The 21,375-nt window shown below is 52.8% G+C and overlaps 10 protein-coding genes across 10 annotated transcripts; 5 read left to right on the top strand and 5 right to left on the bottom strand.

Annotated features, from left to right (window-relative positions):
- Positions 1 to 236: 236 nt before the first annotated feature.
- On the top strand, positions 237 to 4,652 carry SNOG_13856 (hypothetical protein; the record flags this gene model as incomplete). Its single annotated transcript, XM_001804004.1, has 5 exons — positions 237 to 650; positions 677 to 1,532; positions 1,737 to 2,018; positions 2,068 to 2,497; positions 2,534 to 4,652. 5 exons carry the CDS (start codon positions 237 to 239, stop codon positions 4,650 to 4,652), a joined length of 4,101 nt encoding a protein of 1,366 aa, XP_001804056.1.
- Positions 4,653 to 5,846: 1,194 nt separating this feature from the next.
- Positions 5,847 to 6,524, top strand: SNOG_13854 (hypothetical protein; the record flags this gene model as incomplete). The annotated part of the gene is made up of 1 exon (XM_001804003.1): positions 5,847 to 6,524. The coding sequence occupies one exon, from the start codon at positions 5,847 to 5,849 to the stop codon at positions 6,522 to 6,524; it is 678 nt and encodes a 225-aa protein (XP_001804055.1).
- An 845-nt stretch (positions 6,525 to 7,369) lies between these two features.
- SNOG_13853 (hypothetical protein) lies at positions 7,370 to 8,118 on the top strand. Its single transcript, XM_001804002.1, has 2 exons — positions 7,370 to 7,519; positions 7,575 to 8,118. Exons 1-2 carry the CDS (start codon positions 7,488 to 7,490, stop codon positions 8,002 to 8,004), a joined length of 462 nt encoding a protein of 153 aa, XP_001804054.1. The 5' UTR covers positions 7,370 to 7,487; the 3' UTR covers positions 8,005 to 8,118.
- Positions 8,119 to 8,190: 72 nt separating this feature from the next.
- On the bottom strand, positions 8,191 to 8,817 carry SNOG_13852 (hypothetical protein; the record flags this gene model as incomplete). Its single annotated transcript, XM_001804001.1, has 1 exon — positions 8,191 to 8,817. One exon carries the CDS (start codon positions 8,815 to 8,817, stop codon positions 8,191 to 8,193), a length of 627 nt encoding a protein of 208 aa, XP_001804053.1.
- A 697-nt stretch (positions 8,818 to 9,514) lies between these two features.
- Positions 9,515 to 12,387, bottom strand: SNOG_13851 (hypothetical protein; the record flags this gene model as incomplete). Its single annotated transcript, XM_001804000.1, has 5 exons — positions 9,515 to 10,413; positions 10,632 to 11,875; positions 11,925 to 11,994; positions 12,063 to 12,162; positions 12,274 to 12,387. 5 exons carry the CDS (start codon positions 12,385 to 12,387, stop codon positions 9,515 to 9,517), a joined length of 2,427 nt encoding a protein of 808 aa, XP_001804052.1.
- A 212-nt stretch (positions 12,388 to 12,599) lies between these two features.
- Positions 12,600 to 13,202, bottom strand: SNOG_13849 (hypothetical protein; the record flags this gene model as incomplete). The annotated part of the gene is made up of 2 exons (XM_001803999.1): positions 12,600 to 13,109; positions 13,173 to 13,202. 2 exons carry the CDS (start codon positions 13,200 to 13,202, stop codon positions 12,600 to 12,602), a joined length of 540 nt encoding a protein of 179 aa, XP_001804051.1.
- A 659-nt stretch (positions 13,203 to 13,861) lies between these two features.
- On the bottom strand, positions 13,862 to 14,095 carry SNOG_13848 (hypothetical protein; the record flags this gene model as incomplete). The annotated part of the gene is made up of 2 exons (XM_001803998.1): positions 13,862 to 13,886; positions 14,016 to 14,095. 2 exons carry the CDS (start codon positions 14,093 to 14,095, stop codon positions 13,862 to 13,864), a joined length of 105 nt encoding a protein of 34 aa, XP_001804050.1.
- Positions 14,096 to 14,785: 690 nt separating this feature from the next.
- On the top strand, positions 14,786 to 15,718 carry SNOG_13847 (hypothetical protein; the record flags this gene model as incomplete). The annotated part of the gene is made up of 3 exons (XM_001803997.1): positions 14,786 to 15,362; positions 15,414 to 15,464; positions 15,516 to 15,718. The coding sequence occupies 3 exons, from the start codon at positions 14,786 to 14,788 to the stop codon at positions 15,716 to 15,718; spliced, it is 831 nt and encodes a 276-aa protein (XP_001804049.1).
- A 1,327-nt stretch (positions 15,719 to 17,045) lies between these two features.
- On the top strand, positions 17,046 to 17,652 carry SNOG_13846 (hypothetical protein; the record flags this gene model as incomplete). The annotated part of the gene is made up of 3 exons (XM_001803996.1): positions 17,046 to 17,085; positions 17,142 to 17,323; positions 17,437 to 17,652. The coding sequence occupies 3 exons, from the start codon at positions 17,046 to 17,048 to the stop codon at positions 17,650 to 17,652; spliced, it is 438 nt and encodes a 145-aa protein (XP_001804048.1).
- Positions 17,653 to 18,794: 1,142 nt separating this feature from the next.
- SNOG_13845 (hypothetical protein) lies at positions 18,795 to 19,133 on the bottom strand (the record flags this gene model as incomplete). Its single annotated transcript, XM_001803995.1, has 1 exon — positions 18,795 to 19,133. The coding sequence occupies one exon, from the start codon at positions 19,131 to 19,133 to the stop codon at positions 18,795 to 18,797; it is 339 nt and encodes a 112-aa protein (XP_001804047.1).
- Between the last annotated feature and the right edge of the window lie 2,242 nt (positions 19,134 to 21,375).

Raw genomic sequence — 21,375 nt, 5'->3', positions numbered from 1 at the left:
AGTCCGTCTTCGTGCTGCCCTCCATCCGCACTGCTAGTCCATCCCACCTCCCGGACTAATCCTAGCCGCATCTCCCTCAGCCTTACGGCCTGCCGCGTGCCTCCCTCGACCCCGGCCCGTCCACGTCCACGTCCACGTCGACCGTTGACTGCACCAGTCCACCTCTGCCTCCGCCGTGCCATGTACCGCGCTGTGACCCAATCCGCGTAGATGAGCTGGTAGCTACGCGCGCAGCTATGCCTCTGAGGGCCCTCCGACCGAACCGCAGCGACCGAGACCTCAAGCGCCGCAGCACCCTCGATCCCGCCGGCTTCTTCAAGCGCGGCGACCGGGACTCGCGCTTCCTCCAGTCCACCGAGCACCTGGACGTCGACCGCCTGGGCGTCTCTGAAGATGGCGGCCGTCCCCCCTCGACCGACTTTGCGCGGCCCTCGTTGTCCCTCCACAATGACGAGCCCCCCTCGCCGCCCGTCCAGCAGGCCACTCCCAACACGCGCCGCTTCAGCTTGATGCGCTTCCGCCATGCCTCGGATTCGCAGCTGTCCGTCAAGGCGAAGGAGCATGCCGCCCGCGAGAGCGAGCGCCCCCCGCCTGTGCCCGCCATGCCCGCCCACCCAGAGCGTATGTCTTGGAGCCCTGAGTTGTGTTCCCTATGCTGACGTATCTCTTGCTGTAGCTCCCGCCATCATCACCACCGCACCCACCGTCATGGACGGCCGAGCCGGACCAGGACCAGACCACTCCCAAGCGGCGAGGGAGGCTGCAGCAATTCAGCCTGCGACGACGGTCCTTTGACCCCACCATGGGCGAGCGCCCGGGCATCTTGCGCAAGTCGACGGATAAGAAGAGGGGGCCGTTGGGGTTCAAGAAGAGCCAGGGCAACTTGCTGCAAGAAAATGAGCGCCTGTCCACAAGCCAGCAGCGCCCGGAGGCTCTTGCCGAACCCAGGGAATCCGTGGAAAGCACCACCACTTTGGCCCTTCCCGATCCGCGAGCCTCGCAGTCCTCACGATCCGACGGCAGCTCAGGCGGCCACATCTCCTTCGAGCACACCCCGCGTCCGCAACACCCACCCCGGACGGGCTCTGCCCGCTTCACTTTTGGTCGGCGAAAACAGCGCGCATCCTTATTTCCCCTTCCCATGAAAATCGACCCGCCACAGTTTCCCGACACTGCACCCGCCACCCCCCGCGCCTCCACAGGCGGCCGAAGCTCTGGCTCACCGCACCACTCTCCAACTAGCAGTCCTCCGTTGACAGCTCGGCGCCTCGAGCATGGCGGATCAGGAGCGCAGACTCCACCCGTTCCTTCTGCATCGCAAGTCGCTCTAGCTGCGAACTCTCTGAATCTGGCCTCACCCGGTCCAGGCTCTCTGTTCCGAAACGATTCCACAAAATCTATCCACTCAGTTCGCTCCTCACCTCACGCTGGAGGTCCCATCCGACTTGGCATGCGAGGCCGCTCGTCCACTATGGGATCAATGAGTGCACGCTCCGATGATGCTACGCCCCCGACGCCACCCAACGGTGCAAGTGGGAGGAACTCGACGTCTACCGCAGGAAGGAGCAGCTTCAGCAACTTGTTTGGCCTCAGTTCAAGATTCCGTCAGAATCCAGAGCCCCATTCTCCACGGCATGGCTCTCCTGCTCACGGTTTCATAGGGTCCTCCGGTCTTTCATCACACCAGAATTCTATGAACATTAGTCGTGAAACGCTCCATTTGCCAACTCGGGAAGAAGGCGAAACTCCGGGCCACTATCTGGAGCGAATTGAGGCCAACAATCTCGACAAGAGCATCGTTGCTAGTTACCTCAGCAAGACCGACGACGCCTTTCTTCTGTCCGTGCTGCGCAGTTACATGCGCAAGTTCGCCTTCTTTGGTGACCCAATTGACATGGCCGTACGCAAGTTGCTGATGCAGGTTGAGCTTCCCAAGGAGACACAGCAGATCGACCGAGTGCTCCAGGGTTTTGCTGACCGATATCACGAATGTAATCCTGGTATCTACACCAACGCTGGTAAGCCGAAATATAACATAGGCACTGACGCCATACTAAAAGCAAGCAGACAAAGCATACTTCATCTCCTTCTCCATCATTATCTTGCACACGGATGTCTTCAACAAGAACAATAAGAGAAAGATGACAAGGCTGGACTATATCAAGAACTCTTCGTGCGAAGGCGTCTCCGATGACGTTCTCGGCTGCTTCTACGACAACGTAGTCTACACGCCTTTCATCCATATCGAGGACGAGGTCGACCTCAAAAACATATCATCGAAAAAGAGCAAAAGGACCGCCGTTCTCAAAGGTCCAATGAACGATCCAGCACGGAAGGCCACCAAAGAGCCTATCGATCCTTACACCCTGATCTTCGAGGGCAAGCTAGATGTTCTCCGCCCTGCGATCAAGGAAGTCATGAACATCGACGATCCATACAACTATCTCGGAACAGCTGCTTCTCTCGACACCAAGAACGTCTACAAACTGTTCACGAGGTACGGCGTAATTCAAATAGTGTCATCACGCTCTAGACCCGAAGCTTTCATGTCAGAAGCCGCCCAGGAGAATCCACTGGGCACGTCTGTTGGTATTGTTGAAATGCCGGTCACAAAGGTCGGAGTATTGTGGAGAAAGGGAACCAAGCGAAAGAAAGCCCGCTCACCCTGGCAAGAGTGGGGTGCAGTCCTCACACGGTCCGGTCTTTCCTTCTTCAAAAACTCTAGCTGGACGAAGAATCTCATGCACCAACACGAGGCACACCAAAAACGAGGAGAAACTGGCCCAGTGCTATTTCAGCCGCCGTTGGAGGACTTCAAGCAAGACCACATAATACCAATGGACGGTGCGGTCGCCCTTGTTGACACTACTTACAAGAAGCACAAGAACGCATTCGTCGTTTACTCAAAAGCTGGAGAGGAGACCTTCTTGGCTGATAGCGAGAAAGATCTGAATGAGTGGCTAGGTGTATTAAATTACACTGCGGCCTTCGAGACCCTGGGTGTCCGCCCGAGAGGCATGATAGGGGGGTTGTACGAAGGGCAGAAGAACCGTGGTATCCGTCGTCTAGAGTCTGCAAACTCGGTCAAGTCAATTTCCACATCCACTGGAGAGGTGACTGTTCAGAGTGGAAAGATTGACAGTCATTTCGCACAACAAATGGCTAATGCTAGGAGAGAGACGATGCAGATACGAATACTGGAGTCTGAAGAGAAGCTTGCACAACGCATTAAAGAGCTCGAGGCTCGATTACGGGACGCGAGACACCTTCAAATCCTTGCTCCAATTCAGCCAAAGACTAGAGAACAAGTCATACACGCTGCCGGGCGTCTATCCGCGAAGCTGAAATGGGCGCGTATAGAAATCTGGCGCATGAAGTGCCATCGTGATACACTCGCACACGAACTAGAAGACGAAAAGCAAGGCGCCGCAGAACGGCAGGCACGGATTGACAAGGTACCAGAGTTTGGACCAGTACCCCAGCAGCAACTCAGCCCGCAGCAATCACACAGAGGATCTAAGATCAGCAGCCTTGCTCGACTCACCTCCAAGACAAGCTCGCTAACCAGTGGGCCTAAGCCACCGCCGTCACCAAGCCTATCAGTACGTCCCGGCACCAAGTCGTCTAGGGACACTGACTTTGCGGGAGACGATGCCTTCAAGACGCCGCCGGAGACATCTCGCCAGTCCAGCCCGAATGATCCATCAGGAAGGTTCCACCCTCCGCCCATGTCGTTCAGCTCGCGGGCATCGGAACGTCGGAGCTCAGTAGCTAGCTCCTCTGCACCCACACAATCCCCGCGACTGCTTCCGTCCGAACATCGCCCGTCAATTGTAACCACCGACGACGGTACTGGAACAGTTGACTCCGACTCCGACTCGGACGATGATTCACGCTATACTACACCACCACCCATTGAGTCAGGTTCAACTGAGCCGAAGACACCCGAGTTGCCATCTTTGGACGGCATGCGTCCTGATGCCACAACTGAGTCCGATGCCGACCAGGGGCTTGGTTCGGCTGCAGGTTCACCAGCATCACATACAAAGCATAGACGAAGCTTACATCGCACCCTGCGAGAGACTTCGCACCGCCGTAGCCACAAAGGCAGGGACTCGGCATCAACAATTGTTAGCGAAGATTCTCCGGAAAATGAAGGCTTGACGCGAGACAAGGGCAGCTTCACAGTGCATGGCAAGAAGGCATCTGTGATCCAATTTGGTAGTGATTGGCACAACACCACTGCTGAAGAGCGACTGAAGAGGAAGAAGGAGCTCCAAGAAGCTGCAGAGGCACTTGCTGCTGACGACAGGGATGCGAACAGCGTCGTCAGTGGTGGCACAGCCGGAATGGAACCAGGCGAGGACCTAGCGCCTCGCAAACTATCAATCGGAGCTGTGAAGCAGCGACATACGTCCGCACAAACAATTACGCCAGCAAGCTACAAAGAGTCTCTTGAGGAGCAAAACGACAACCATAGCGATGATTCCGAAATGAGCGATATTGCCGAGGAGTCTCACGAACGATTGTCCGCAGAACAAGCTGCAAACAAGCAGAAAGAAGTCCCAACTAAGATCGATGTCTTCGTAGAGGGCAGCCTAGCACCACCACACGTCACATCTCCTCTCACGACGAACTTGGTACAGATGTAGAGTCTGATGACATTTCTCGATTTAGCACGCATCCTGGATCCTTAAAAGTACACTTTTTTTTTTCTGTGGCATCACGTTGTTTTCTTTTGTGTGCATAGTCTGCGTTCTGTGCGGGATAGGCTTTCCGCTGGTTGTTATTTCCTTGGCCTCTCTCTACATACGCGTGCGCGCAATCTATCTTGTCAACAAATACTTCACTCACAGGTTTGAGATGCTTCTGTTTTCCTTTTACCATCGTTCATGGCCGTGGCGCTTCTTGTATGCATAGACGGATGGACTCACTCAGAGAGGCGGCGTTCCTCGAAAACAAGCTAAGCGAATTGAACGGCTTAGTAGCTATGTATGCTGAATATCCGAACTAGTGCTACTCTGACAATCAAAAGTTGAGTCACAAAATGTTGAATGACTGAATATTGTGCGGTGCCTCAGGTTTGTCTGGCACAGTATCATCATCTCCTCGACGTGTGATGTTGAAATGTGTTTTGATGTTGAAATGTTCTAATATGAAGAGACATGTTTTGCCTTGGCTGAAAGTACTATTTTCACTGTTCCAGGCGATCATGCTGAAGCTTTAGAGTTTAGCGAGACGACGCTATATGTAGAGTTGAGCCAGCGATGTGCGCCTGTGAATCCGTTGACAGGTACACGTCAGTATCATGCACCTGTCTGACGTATCGCACTGATCATAGCTTGGTTGTTCGCCCAGTCTTGTGCCAGTGAAGCTAGTGTCACGTGCTTGAGCTTCTGCAAGATACTGGTGTCTTGAGCAGCTTTGCATAGACCACAGAGTTCCAGAACGAATAGAACTTGCACTCGCCACGTCGTCCGCTCTGTCTTCTTGCTTTGTCTGTAACGCGGAAAGCTATGTACGTGACCAGTGCGAAAGCTGAAGTAAGACAGACCATGACCACACAAAGGTGAGTAGTCTCAGTGCATTCGCGCAGAGCACCGTGCATTCTACACTGTCTCAAGAGCAAACGTATCGTGGGCCTTGGAGGTAGCTCTAACCATCATGGACGATGTGTTTATATGGATGGCGGATGGACCGCATTGCTGTATTCCATCAAGCACAGCATCTCACATCATTCTTTCTACACTGCTCACATAAAACATCATCTCGAAGACCCAACACTGCAACTACAAGAAGCATTCATGACGAGGTTCATCACTGGGAACGGGATCCATACCACCAACATGACGAGCAGCGCCAGCTACAGCTTCAGCGCTCCAAACTTCATATCACACTTACATGCTATTCTCGGTTCCCTTACCTTCGTCGTTCTCTTCGTATTTTGCTTCTTCGGGGCATTCATGCTCATCAAAGCGGTGGTCCACGTCCTTGTCAAAGCCATCAGCCGCATCCGCAAGCACCCGAAAGCTTCCAAGGCTGGTCCACCGCCAGCAAATGGAACACCAGCACCACGACCAAAAGGTTTCCCAGAATGCTCCGAACCGTACATTTATGCTGACTATGAACAAGTCATACATTCCCTGATCGCCTTCGGAGACTCAACGGTATCCAAATCAGCATCTTGGGCAGTGCGCGACGTGCTAGATGTATTCGAGGACGATCCAGCATTCTTCGCCCTTCGCTTGGAAGCTGCTATTGAAGCCTATTTTGCCGGAAAAGCAGGCGCGCACGGCAAGCATAGGTTCGCGGGAATCGTCCTTGTTGAGGATAGTGAATACACATCGGCTGGGGCCGATCTCTCTGCTGGAGATGAGGTGAGGAGCGAGGATCAGGTTGCGGGCGGTTCTACGGACGCAGATATCTCGGCTGCATGTGATGGACGACGCGATGCGCACTGGAAATCGGGGATCGCCATCTTCTTCGCGCTCTTCGGGCATGTCTTGGGGCACTCAGCCAGATGATGAGAGTCGTCTTATAGTGGCTATCCGAAAGACCGCACTGCCTGTCCTGCCACTGTCCAGTTCCGGACATGTGCCATATTCAGGCACCGAAAACCGCGGATATTGAGACAGACGACTAGCAGCGAGGTACAAGAGAATGTAAATGGATGGGGTTTGCTGTGAAAGAGAGATGCTTGGCTTTCGTTCTTGACTCTCTCGTTGACATGTTTTGGGCGTGGTTTTGTGACTTTTTGTACATAGATTAGACGGGTGGATGGCGTTCAGGAGTTCATAGACAAAGTAATTTTCCTCAGACAACGGCTTTCCACTACCAACTCTTTTTCTCATTGTGATGTCTTCTCTAGGCGTTGATTGTCTATTCCGACGATTGCGGCGGAACGACCTTCCAAATGAGAGCATGCATCACTAATCGGGACTCTTGCGCAATAGTAAGCAAGGATTGCTCTATCTGGCTGGTAGTACTGCACTGGAACTACAAAACATACTAGATGCCAGCCCTGTACGCTGTTCTTCTAATCTTCTACCATTTCTGTGTTGGTGCATCGCGGTGCTTTGTGCCAGTTTCGTGGCGTGCAGCTTACATGCGCCTGCATGCTGTCATCTCGCCTCTTTTGCTGCGCATCAGCATCTCCTGCCTTTCCGTTTAGGCACCATTCCGTACGACGCCCGTCGGCTTGTTGCGTGACACTGCAACACAGCAGGTGCTCAACGATGGCGTGTGTAGCAGCGCGGTAGGGAGTTGTAATGGGTGCGTCGGCGAACGGTTGGACCGAGGCGCGCCGTCGCCGCTGAAACTCGTCCGCTAGTTTGAAGCTTCCACACGTTTCTGTGTTTGCTGTCCACAAGAGAAAGGATACAAAAGCTCGACGACATTGCGAATTGGAACTGTCAACCAAAGAACTCAACAAGCGAACAATTGAACCCTAAATCAGCAAACAAGCCAACAACAACGAAGACGACGCAATGGCTATCATTTCGATCCCTGGCGACTATGGGTACGCATTGAGCTCCCCAATTCCCCTCCCCTACCTCTCACTAACACATCTCCAGCTACGTCCTCCTCGCCGCCGTCTCGACCTTCGTAGTCGGCGCCTGGCAAGGCGGGCGCGTCGGCGCATTCCGCAAAGCCGCCAAAGTGCCCTACCCCTTCGAGTACGCCTCCTACGAGCAGATCCAAACCGCATCGCCCGCGTCGTCCAAAGCCATGCTGGCCTTCAACTCCGCCCAGCGCGCGCACCAGAACTTCAACGAGAACCACCCGACCGCGCTGGGCGCAATGGCGATTGCCGGCCTCAAGTACCCCACCGCAACGGCTGTTTTAGGAGCTGTGTGGTCTGTCAACCGCGTCATCTATGCGGTTGGGTACACGAATGGTAGCGAGGGCGGTAAGGGCAGGTACTATGGCATTCTGTGGATGTTGGCGCACTATGTTATGATCGGAATGGCTGGTAAGGCCGCTTGGGATTTGGCTATGGCGTAGAGTATGTCCGTGGGGAAAGATGAGACTGGTTGAGTGGATTGGTTGGATTCATCATGGTAGTCTAGAATAAGTTCAATCGAACATCACAATGAGTCTTGGTCGTTCTTCTCCTTGTCACATCTCAGTCATACATGTGAATGAAAAGCTGTGATGGTTCTCAAACAGAAGTGGTCATTCGATCCCCCTCTACACTCTTTCATACAAACAAAACTCAAACTCCACACCATGTTCCTCGATCACCTTCTCCTTCACCTCCTCACCCGTAAACTCCTGCAACTCCTCCCTCCCAGCCCTCCGCCACACCGCACTCTCCTCCAAATCCACCGAAAAGAATGTATCACACTCAAACTCCTTCCGTATCTTCGTCAACAACACATATCTCGTCTGCGGCAGTTCCAGCGCAGTCTGATATACACTCGCGCCACCAATGACATACACGCGATCAACCTCCTCCGCCTTCCCTTCCAATTGCGCCAACGCATCTACAATGCCCGACGCTACCATCGGCCCCTCGACATCACTCTTCTTGTCCAGCGTCTTCTCAAACTCGTCGGCTTTGCGCGTAATCACAATGTTCAATCGATCTTTGAGCGGCCGGAATTTCGGCGGTATGCTATCCCACGTCTTGCGGCCCATGAGTACTGCGTTGACTTTTCTTGTGCCCGTGGATTGGGGAGAGGAGACGCGCTTCGTGACGCGCGCAAAGTAGCCCATTTCCTTCTTTAGTTGTGGCCATGGTAGTGTGCCGCCTTTGCCTATGCCTAACGAGGGTGTGGCGGCGAGTATGAGGGTGAGGCTTGGGGATTTGGGCATGGTGGACGCGTCGCTTGCCGCGGGTGTGCTCGATTGGTTTTGTGCTGTTGCTTGAGAAGATTCGGACATTGCTCATGTAGGAAGCTACGTGTGTCTTCTAGGAATTAAGTCGGCAGGAACTGCGTGTCTTGTGTGGAGTGATGGACCGCGGTTCGATGTAATAAGGGTACAAGCCGAGATGACGTGCGGCGGGGTGAAGAACGCGCTAAAGAATATCGCGAAGAAACGTGATCTGCGAGGGGTTCAAAACTTGGCATCAAGTAGAGGTCGTCTCGATTTGTTGGAGTCACTAAAATGAACAGCAACATTCCTTTGCACAGATTCATTAGCCTTGTAGCAGGAAGAGGCATATGTTACAACGGCCACCGGCCTTCGCTCGTACGTTTGTGGAATCCAACACCAGAAGCACGCTCCCAAACACTCCCACGCTACCTCATCCCATCATACCCAGTTCCCCCAAAGTTGAAGGTATTGAACGCCTGTAATTACACCACCCAATGCCGCTCCCGCGTGAACATTTGTATGAAGGAGGAAGTCCCATTTAGCCCAGTTCATACAACGTCGATCGTGTGTCCATTTTCCAAGGGGTATCTCGTGAGTAAGTAAAGGCATGCTAAGCAGCAGAAATACAAAGCATCCAGCTGAGTTCCCTCCACATGTTCTTGAGTGTCTGTTGTGAAGTGGGGACCATGGCTGACTATTCGCCCTCTCCACCTTCACCGCCGCTCTTCAATGGTAGTGAGAGCGAGATCTTCTTCGGTCCGCCCCCACCATCTTTGCCCGAGTTGATGTTGGGCGACTTCCGACGTAGGCTCCGTAGACTGCCTGTGCTTGCATTGCTCGCGGTTGAAGCGCGGCGCTTCGGACCAGTACTAGTGGATATGCTTGCAAGCAACTCGTCCTCTTCGTCCTCTTCCCTGCGTCGTTTCTCCGAGACACGTTCAGGGGGAGACTCAACCGCCGCAGCTTTCGGTGACCCGCTTTCCTCATCTGGCGTTTGCGTCGCCGCAGACAGCTTTTGAGCTGATGGTGGTATTTCCGTGGCAAGAATATCCATGTCGTCTTCTTCCGCATCGTCATCCGGGTAGTTGACAAGAGGACGTACAGGCGACGCTCCATTCATACCAGGCCTGTCGCTGGTAGAAGCGTTTTCGTCTTCATCGTCGGACGCGTTGAAATACGCTTCCTCGTCTGCATCAACTTCTTTGAGTCCATGTCCCCATTTGCCTCCATTGACAACGGCATGATGTCGTCCAGGTGTGTCACTGTCCACGCTTGTAAAGGAATGCTCGAGCTCTTGTGTCGGTGCCGGCTCGTGCATTTGGTCGTAACGCAGAATGAGATTTTGGAACGTGTCCACATATGTAATTTCTTGAAGTTTCTCCCGGTATGTCTCCACAAGATGCTGGACAAGCATCTTGATGTTCTCTCGCTTGATAAATTCAAAAAGCTCCAGACATGCAGAGTTAAGGAGGTTGTCGCGCGGCATCGTGGCGAACAAGATCCTCAGGATCGGCTCGAACAGCTGATGTTGGATAATTTGGCGGTTATGTGTCTCGTCGTGAAAGCCGATGACGATCCGGAAGTATTTGAGCGCTGTAAGCTGCAGGTGTTTCTCTGGACAGTCCATAAGTTGAGCAACTCGCGCTGCCAGACCTTCGGACAAAATGAAATATTTACTGCGAAAATTGTGTTGTCGAATGAAGAAGCAGAGGACTTCCAAAAGATGGGAGTAGAGTGATACTTCTTGCATGGAAAGATCTTCCACTGGCAACCATTAGCAGACTGACATGTCTTGGAGATATTGAGCTTACTTGTTTCCCGGCCCTCAAGGTCCTTCAAAGGCTGGAAAAGCTTCCTCGCAGAGTCATCGTAAAAATTCTGGATGAAGGAGTCCGTCTGCGGTATAGAGGGCAATTGGCCTCTCATTTTAGCGAGGAAGTCACTGTTAGTCCGTCCGAGCGCTTCGATTGATGCTGAATTGGCATTGGGATCGAGCAAAATTTTGATGGCCTCTGCCATTTGCGCCTTGACACCGAGGTCAACTTCAATAAGTAGAAGCTCGATTAGAGTGTCAGTCAACGGCTTGGACTTTTCTTGTAGCGCCTTGAACACCTGGCTGCGCAGCATCAACGCATCATGCTCGATGAGGTTGATGAGAATCTCCGTACCCGCTACACGCACAATTGCGTCCTGGTGCTTCAAAGCGAACTGAATGACTTCGAGCAATCCATTGCTGACGAAATTCTGGTACAGTTGACCTCGGCTATTAGCCTGCAAGCTCTTTGCGATCCCGCAACACTGCTGTATAAATAGCACGGCATCCTTTTTCCGTTGCATGCTCTGCTCCTTGGGGCTAAATATGCTGAAGAGCTCTTTCAGGAAGGCTCCGTTGGCCTGCAGATGTTGGACGATATCAACTTGGTGGAAGAATATGAGCGAGTTCAGGACAGAGAACGTTGGGTCGTCTAGGATGCGTGCAAGCACAACATCCTTGAGGTACTGCAACCGAAAGGTGCAGTGAATCTTCCGTTTTATGCTCTCGTCCTCGATCTTCACCACCTCCTTGAATTTCGACTCGTCGGCTAGATATTGTCGGTGGTTGGCCTTGTGCAGAGGGAAGTCCGGATCGTACTCCAGTGCTCCAACCACACCCAGTACCACCGCGTCCGTTACGATGTACTCGATGATCTGGCTGTCATTGAGAAGTATGAGCATTTTCATAATGCTGCACAATCGGTGCAGATCGGACACACTCTCCAGGTCCTCTGCCATTTCCACAAGCGGTATTAACCTTGGGATGTATTTCTCGTTGTAGATGAATTTGGCCAGTGCTTCGCGGCCACCTGGCGTTGAGTTGGCCGCGCGCATGTGATTCTCGATGTCGTGGAGGTTGCCGAGATCCGGGTTCGGAAGCATGATGGGGCTGATGTGGTCAATATCGTCGGAGAGGCCGTCTTCTGGGAGATTGTTAGCACGTAATCGGCCATCGCGCATGCGACCAAACGTACCCTGCGCGAGCGCTTGGAGTCGCGACTGTACTTCGTTCACGAAATCCCTGTGCTGTGTCAGCGCATTGTGAAAGGAGTCTGCGTGCTCATGCGCACCAGATGTTGGCGCAGCCCTCGGGCTCCTGGAAGCTGAGGGCCATGTCTGTGCCGTTTTGCTCCGTCCATACTATCAACGTGTCTGTTCTCAGTCAGCTGCCGCCCCCGCATATCGCATGTCGAGTCTGCGCGCCGCACCTTGCTGTTTCTGATAGCCATCATCCTTGGATATACGCGTTTCGAGGAGCTGTCGCGTCTGGTCGTCCTCGGAAAGAACGACAATTTTGGCTTCCTCTGCCTGTGGTCGCACAAGTCAGCCGAGAACAGTGCAACAGGCGCAGACGGCCATGGCGCGATGCCATGGCCGGACTGCAGACTGTAGCGCGCCAAAGGCGATGGCGGGACATACACTCACGACAATTCCCCTGCAGAAGCCGGTACCGCGGTCGAACCAGTCATTGTTCTTGAGCTCGTATACTTTGACGCGCTTGCGATCGTTGGCAGGTGGCGCTACCAATGCCATAGTAGGATCGAGGGCCTACAAGCACTCCGGCCAGGGCAAACACGCCCTCCAGAGTGTAGCGCGCGATCGCGATCCCTTGCGCAGTGCAGGCGGGCAGGCGGCAACGTCCACGGAAAACGTCGTTGGAGAGTCGGATGGGTGCGCTGGCAAATGACGAGCGGATGCTACAGGAGGCTCGTGACGGGGCGAGCAACGCGACGTGTTCGCGTGTGCTATGGCGCAGGTCGCGCAGAGATGACAATATCGGCTCTCACAAGACGGGAGGAATACGGGGGTGATGATCGCCGCGGTGGTAGGCCGTTCGTCGCGTGTGGTGGGTTGCGATTGCGTGGTGCTGTGGTTGTGGTGCCCAAAGCGTCCACGGGCCACGCTAAGAGAGAAAAGGCTGGACCGCGGCAGGCAGAGCCGCAACACCAAGACCCTGTGGTGATGGCTGATGGCGGAAGCTGGCTGGGACGGCGATTTCGCGAGTACGACCTATTGCGCAGATGCAGCGTGCGGCAGATGCAGATGGTCTCGACGGCGATTTCGTCTGAGTGACGACAGCCTGGCGCCAACGAGGCATCGAAGCTAGTCGACGAATGCGCCTTGGCAACATTCTGCCATCTCCACCGCTTCCGAATAGCATCACTTTTGCCTGATGCAGACCGCTGCTGCCCTCGAACCCATTGATCAGACTGCCATCGCATCTTCGCCCCAGGCGTGGAGCCGAGGTTTCCGTCCTAGTTGATAACCTGCAGTGGGCATAGTCGCAATCAAATACAGGGAGCATCGGCTTCATGGACTGGAGATGCGTCAGGGGTCAACGTCGCCATACTGTAGCACGTTCTCCCATTCTGCGCATGCGCATCTGAATCGCATCTGCATCTGCTTACTTGATCTTCCACACTGACACTTATGTTTGATCGTTCAAGCCCATAATACAAATCAAATGCCACAGATCTGCATCTCAACGAAACACTGGTACCCTTATCTACGTTTCTTGAGGATAGCGGCACCTTAAGAAACCGACGCAACTCTTGTCGCTTACCCACACGACAGAAGGGCCGCAAATAGCTTCAGGATCCTAGATCGCGTCCACGGGTACCCACGATGATCAAAGTGGTCCAGGCTCAGCGAGTCCGTCTCCGTGCGACGTGCTTCTTTGCGGACAACCCTCTCAGACTTTTGTACTCCGGAGTATGCAATGCAAGACATACAAAAGTGTGCTGAACACTGTACGCTGGGTTCCATACGTGGAAGATATGGGATCCCCGCTCCTCTGGCCGTTCGTGTTACACTGCGCTACACGAGCACGGCGACTCTGTACTGTTGACACCCAGTGAACCTACTTTGGGACGATCTTCATGTGTAAGTACGTTGTGGTCAATCATCAGTGGCCTGGGTCTCTTGGATTCTGGTCGACCAGCTTCGAGAAAGACTCTCGGCGAGCAAATGACTGCCACATTTCCTGCAGTCGACCTGAGTCTTCCGTTCAAGACGAGTTCTCGCAATAGTGACTACAATAGTAAGGCATACAGCCTGCACGAAACTGGGTCGCCGCAGCACAGCTTACAGCTTGATTATGCGGTGGGTGCGTAGACCTGCCGTAGACCTGCTAGGAAAGGAAGCTGGCGTTGTCGACATACGGCTGAGGGAACAGCAATAATGGGCCGTTTTCTATCAGCGCACCGGTGAGGCCGAGCCGACTTGACGACGAGGCCGCCATGACAGCTTCTGCCGTACTTTCGTCCGGTACATGCGTAGTTTTACGTTTGAGGGTCAATCCAGGCTTAGTTTGACGAGCACTGAAATAGGTACGAAGGCCTCAAGCGAAGCTAGATAGCTGCAAGCCTCCCTAATGGTGTAACACGCATCCTATCATCGGCTCCGCCATGCGCACAAGTTGCCGGGTACTGGGTTCGGTGCTAGAATTCTAGACCTGGGGGTCCACAGCCCCGGGAATCAATACAGCGTGGGAGCTTCGGCTGCATGGCTCCTGCCTGTCTGCCAGGCATCAGTCTCGCGCTGCACAAACACCATCGAAACTCTGTTGAAGATATGCGTCATCAAATAATCTATTACGTTCTCCCGACTGGCGACAGGAGTTTGAGTTTCAAAGTCCACGAGCGGAAGCTAGCCCCCTAGCACGATCTGTTGATGCTTGCTAACTTCCATCGTTTGGCGTAGCTGCACCTCTATCACGGTAGCGCCACTTTTCCAGCGCGCAGTGCGCACTGACAGAGCCCCAATCTGTACCCATGCTCGATGAGCGAACCTAGCTCATCTGTTGGGATGACAATATTTAGCCTTGATTGCATCACCCGCTTTAGAAACATCTCACCCTTTTGAGTTCGCATCCTGCCAGCGCAACACAACTTTGGGAAACATCGCATTCACCACCGTTCCGTTATTCAATATGCCTCTATTTACCAAGTTCAAGAAGGCCAAAGATGCCGCCATCGAACACAAGAAGACTGCTGCCGCCGAGCAGGTCATATCACCGGCACCACCATATAAGCATGTACCTACACATGCAAAACAGGACGCTTTGGCTATGCAGCCAACCACCGTGAGACCGGAGGAACTCCAAGCCAGGATTGCAGCAGCGAGGAAGCGACGGGCCAATTCATACCAGTCCCCAGTGACTTCACGCCATTCTGTGTACCACTCCTGCGAATCGTCGCGTGCATCATCTCGTACAAATAGTACTGCACAGTTCGTCAACATGTCGGCTTCTGCAAGCCTCAAAGGCAAAGCCAAATCAGCCGAAAGCATTGACACGGTTCTCCGAAGACCGCATTCTATCTCGAATGGAGTTACTTCATCAATGGCAAGTGGGCCACCACGTCCGAGTCAATTCTCTTCTGCAGAGCCTGGCGCGGTCCTCCCTTACCCGTTTCCTGGCCGTCAACGCCCCCGGCCCACACATACCAGAAGCAGGAGGTCATCGTTTGCAAAGAAGAAGAGTCCACTATCGATGTCTGTCGAAGAGGGTACGTCGAAATCCGCGAGCATAGTGGTACCACAGCTTACCCAATGTACAGAGCCAGACGAGCTGTTCTCGAGCAGTTCCAACACTTCTGCAGCCTCAACCCGTAAGCATCTTCCGAAAACCCCGTCTATACAATTCTCTAACATGTGAACAGAAAGTTCTGCAACAAATGAGTCGCGAGACAGCAGTAGCGACGACGACAAAGTACGCGAGCGTGCCACAGCCGCGGCGCCAACACATCTTAGCGTGCCGACTCCTGTCGCAAAAAGTGTTCTAGCTCGCAGCGCCTCGCTTGCCCCTGGCAGGTCAAGGTGGTCCATGTTCCAGCGTAAGAGCATCGATATCTCTGCTCACTGAGCGTGAAGCATGGCCCGCTCCAGCATTCGCGATTCGCAAAGCATATTCTCCTTGTGTGCTTTCTACATATCTGTTTGATACGATTTCGGCTTTTCTGTGTTTATTTGTTTATGTTAATTTAGAACCGAGGCAAAAGGCAAAGCAAGCGATGGAGTTTGGCGCAATTATTTTCTCTGAAGGAACAGGATCTGCCGTAACGAAGGGCTCAACAGGTACAATCCCTCCATACACTAGGATACCACGAATAATGAACACTCTTATCTTTCTCCGCTATGATAAACAGGTTTCGTGGCCAATTGATCTCCTGCCGTGCAACGCAATGCCAGAATGCCAACTCGCCAATCCTCAGCCTCACACCAACGCAGTCTCCTGCGCGGAGCACAAAATGGCGCACCCACGCGCGTCTCAGTTTGTAAATACGAGCACGTTCCGAGCACGTTCCGAGCGGGCTGAAGTCCGAACCTGGAACATGCCATATACGACGTGCAGTAGAACGGGCGCCCGGTCGACTTCAAATTAGACTAGAACGCCACGCCACGACTGATAAGGTTGCGGCGTTTTCTAGGCGTCCCGTTGGAGCAGCAATTAGCGCTCAAAACGTGGCGCCATGACACCCACGGTCCCAGTTCTCCCAATCTGCGCGACGAAACTGCTGGTGCAACGCTGTACCGGCGGCCAGTGTATACGTCTTCGCTGCGTAGGGCGAGTACAAAGTTTATAGGTGAGGGGGACGCGTGGACCAATCGCGTGCCTGTGCAAATGACGGGACCGGGACACGCCTCCCGTGCCTGGCGATCATCCGTAAGAAATGGCTTCACATGAACCGATCTCCTGAGCAATTGGAATAACTTTCTCCTGCTGCCGTCCAGCCGAGCTGAAGCCTCGAACCGCCAACCCGCCGGTCTCTTGCCGACACCACATATGCGTGGTGATCTGTCAGTTCAGCTGAGCAAGGCTGTGTGGCTGGCGTGACTTTCGGCATTCTGAACCTGCTTCGGTGCCGAGTCGCTGTCGATGGTGTTGGCTCAGGCAGACATTGGCACCCAGCAACGATCGGATCGCCATAATAACGAAGATCATATTAATACAAGCGACGGCATAGTTTGCCGGCATGAGATCTAAGAGTCGACGATTTACCCGTGATATCATGGGCGCTAATTTTGAAGTGATGCCGCGTCCGCGGGGATGGGTTCTTGTTTCACTCCAGCTGCATGGAAGACAGGCGCACGTGCCACAGATGGCCTATCGATAAGGGATGCGAGTGCGAGCTCAAGGTACAACATACAGCCGAACATAGCGCCACTCACGCTCAAGCCTATGCGCAAACATGGATAAGGACTTGCCTCGAACGAAAGAGGCTCTATCAGGTTTGTCATGTCCCATTTCTTGGCAGTCTTAGGGCCGTACTAACACCACTCCCCAGCCCGTGTAGAGAAGCTCTGCAACGCCATCTACGACGAGCGCAACACGGATCCCTGGGGCGGCGACGGCTACCTCTCCACTATCCTACGTACCGTCAAGCCCGCCGATACCAGCGAATACTCGACCATACCGAAGCTCAACGAAGCAAAGGACTACTCCACGAGTGCGCAAAAGGAATTGGTAGTGCGGGAACAAAGTGCTTCGTTGGTATGTCGCGTCGACCACTTCCTAATCACCCTCAGACCCAATCAGGGAGGTTGCAGAGAATCACGTAATGTTTTGCTAACGTGAAATAGATCAAGACCGCCCAAGAGCTCAGCACCTTCATTCGCGATTTACAGGAACTATGGCTTTTCGGAGGCCTGGACACATTGGCGGAGAAAGAGGATGAAGAAGCGACCCGGGCGAAGGCAGTGCAGGTGGCGGAGATTATCGAGGAACTGGCGGGGAGCAAGAGTGTTGGTGGCAAGAAGGAAAATGGGGCGGACGAGGAGCTCAAGAAGGAGGGATGAAGACATGGACTTTGATGACGGATACGAATTGAAATGAACAACGCGGGGAGGATGAGGCAATATCAAACAGCCAGATATGGTGCGCTGAGCAGTGACGCTCGTGCATTTGGCTTGTGGAAAATAGCCTGAGGCGTAGCTCACGGTTCCACGGCAATGGCAGTCTACACGAAGTAGCTCATCAGGCAGCCGGCTAAATTCGATTGAGATGCAATCTGGACGCTGGCAGGCGGTGCGCCTAAAGTAGTGGACCCGTCTGATGGAGGAGAGAAGTCACGAATCAATACAACAAGACACCACACATGCATTGAGTTCATATGTACCTGTTTCTTTTCTTCTGCTCAAACTCACTTATATTCCTCCTTTTTCTGTCGATAAGCCGTATTCTTCCTATATATCAGCAGTACAGTAGGACGCAACAGGAGTCTGACGATGTAGTGATGCTATCATATCAAGAGCAGACGCCGATTCAATTTAACATCTATAGTTAACATAGTTTCTATAGCGTATCGTCTATAAGAGGTACTCAAAGAAAGAGTTGGGATCAGGCCCTTAACATCCAGTTGAGATGCACTCAGACTCATGATATACAACAGGCAAGAACCGTGGATTTTAAAAGGCTCAGCAAAACTCAGATAAGACCTGTACGCTGCTTACTTAACTCTTATACTTCAGGCTTGCATATTTACATATTAATTACATGTCGAGGCTAATCATATGTTGGCCTTAGAACTCTAAAGTGAGCACTACGTTTTTTACCAACAATACGTTGGTGCAATTTGGAAGCTGCGAAGGCTGAGCTGTCAGGTAAGATCTCGGGATACATTGACCATGAGCTATTGACTATGGAGCGAGCTAGTCTGATGACACCAATGTAGTCATACATGTTCTGTCTTAAGCTCATGTCCTGCTTGGCCTTATCTATCATTGATTTCGTTTTGGCAACTGGAGCTCCTTAATGGACGTCCGCTGAGTACAGGCCCTTATCCTCTCGATCGTGCGTGCATCGTTCGAACTCGAGCCACAATTACCGCGCACATGAATTGTCGCAGCACCTGGTGGGGGTGTAGCTTCGCTGTGCGCTGTCTTGATCCCCATGATGGCTAGACGCATCCATGCATTCTCATTGTCGGGCGCAGCCTTCCTCATCTCATGTGCTTGCCGAGCTTCTTATAACCACGCTGCTTCTGCCGCTGATGTTGCCAGCTCGCTTGGGCAGCGTCATTTGCTGGATCGAGGCGCTTCCAATGTCCCTTCAGTTTCAACATCTTCGTGTTCCTTCCCCGAAGTTCGTTCAGTGCTTTGCGGATCTTGATCAGACATGTCTCAATACGTGCTTCGCGATCATCCTTTTGCTTCTGCCTTTGCCAGTATCTGAGCCAATAGTTCCCTAGACTTTCGCTCCGGCGCTCGATTTCTTCGGGGGTCATGAAGTCGAGGAGACTCGAAAATACTGGGACATATTCTTCAACATACAAGCCCATGGTGGTATCCCAATTCTCACTCAAGGTGCTTGCGTCATTTCGCATGTTACGGAGCGCGGCAGCCTGACGGGATCGAGGTGCTTGTAAAGGCACAGGTTTTTGACGTAGCTGCCGAGACATCCTCCAAGACATCGACATGATTTCCTTTGCTGTATGCCTAACTGTATAGAATCCATGTTGAAAAGCATTAAAGAGGCGCTGTTTCGAGGTGGAAGGGCTCCTCAACATGATGGTGTGATGAGCCTTGCTTCCTTGACTCACGAACCGTGAGCAAGCGGTATACTGGCCCAGAAAGAGTTTGAAAGTCTTCCTGAGTGTCTTACTACCGGGTCCTGAAGGGAAGTCGATTTCCTGGTTGATAGCCAACATCAAATCCTCGGCTTTCCAAGCCTGAAACCTGAAAGGACTTCCCGGCAATGTCGAAGCCCCGTATTGGCCTAGCCAAAAGTAAGGCGTACGAGTGTTTCGGCGCAGGATAAGCTCACCTTTATCATGCCGAAGATCTCCTGCGCAGGCTAGAAAGCACCACGATCTCTTTTGGAGCCTATTGTAAGGACAATGGCGCAGTGTATTGGATAGATCGCGCATGAACCAGATCTGCATATTTAAAGGTGTCAGTATTTGTTCAAGTTGGAAGTCTTGTTTGGCTCGGAGTACGCGTAGCGCAGCTAATGTTTTTCGAGCGCCCGTGGAAGATCTGTACTCATCTTCACACCGAAACACCTCTAGCTTGGAACGCGCAATCCTTGTCGAGCTATCCTGACGTAACCCGAGAAGTTCAACGCAATTGATCCACATGCCGTGGCCTCTACTGATTTTCTCTTTACGATTGAACGCCGCACGACGAGCCTGTAGAAGAGCAGACCGCTCTTGTGCCCTCGCTATTCCCAGTGGCAAAGGTGTTGAATAAGCACGTTGACAGTGCATTCTTGATTGTGCGGGGCGAGGTTGACGGATCTTCCAAAGGCATTCTAATGTGGCCAGGCCTGTCTGAGCATTTGTCTTTCGAAATGTTTCCGGCGTTTTGCTACGCGCGAAAAGGGGGTGTTCCGAACGCCCATGAACACGTCGGTACTGCGTGTGCTTCGAAAGCAAAAGTGTGCGTCTGAGTGACATGCGCTGTCCCATGTTGATGGCCATGACTTTAATTGGCATGCGAGCCGAAGATACGAGGCTCATGATGTTTCGAGGTTCTGTAGCATCCCGTCAGCTGTGTCTCAATATGATAACCCCAAAAGTAGGTTCCCTGTGTATGCCGAGCTTTAGATGAAGCATTGGAAGATTAAAGGATTATTTATGATCAAAATTTGTGAATTGTGAGGGATGTGTGAGGAAGTTTGACGAGTTCGAGGCGGGCACATGGAGATGCAATACTTTGCGGGTTGTGCTCCCGGCACCCCTGTGTGTATGCATAGGATCGCGCCTGGCGGTTACACAGCACCCGACCCCGCGGAGGCGACAGGTCTGGTGTCTTTGCCGAACATAGCAATAACATCTGTCGAGAATGAGCTGTGTGATATAAGATAAGCGTGTAAAATAAAGTCTTTGCGAGTGCCTGGGCAGCACCCTGTGATCGTGCTTGAAATCCTCGACAACACGTACAAATGTGGAAATCAGCGAAATCACTCAACGTCATCGCAACAAAAAGAATGCCTGTAACCACTTCATTCTCTACTTCATTTCATAAGGGTATCAAAATCCACACTACGTATGTGCACCTGCTAGTAACCGCCAGCAGTTACAGCTCGAGTCGCAATCTCTTCGATTCTCTCTTTGTACATCTTCATCTGATGCTTCACCGGATCACCATAGACTACTTTCCTAAACGTCTCGCTATCCACCGTGACAGCTTCAATGACATCTGCACCGCGCTTGTCGCGAATACCTGCTCGCGACCGCAGGATGATGATCCTGCCCGCTGGAAGCAACGTACACGGAGGTATCGTCCAGGCCGGCCCAGTGGTCGCAGTTGTTGATGTAGTAGTCGTGGTCTGCAAAGACGACTTCGATGGTCGCGTGAGCCGCGGAACAAGCCCATTCTTCAGTTTCGACTTCGGCGGTGCAGATGGTGGCGATTGCGAGAGATTCAGTTTCGACATGTTCGTTATCGTTGACGCAAGTGCACTTGTGCTCGGCGCAGGACTTGCATAGAGCTTCAATAAGCTCTTTACGAAGCTCTTATCTGCTCGTGGAATCGGATCGCCTTCGTTCACGAAAGCGAAGAACAAGCTCTTGCGATGTC

Source organism: Parastagonospora nodorum, assembly GCF_000146915.1.
Source record: "Parastagonospora nodorum SN15 chromosome Unknown scaffold_28, whole genome shotgun sequence".
NCBI classification, from domain to species: Eukaryota; Fungi; Ascomycota; class Dothideomycetes; order Pleosporales; family Phaeosphaeriaceae; genus Parastagonospora; species Parastagonospora nodorum.
This window is presented reverse-complemented; position numbering and strand designations above follow the sequence as displayed.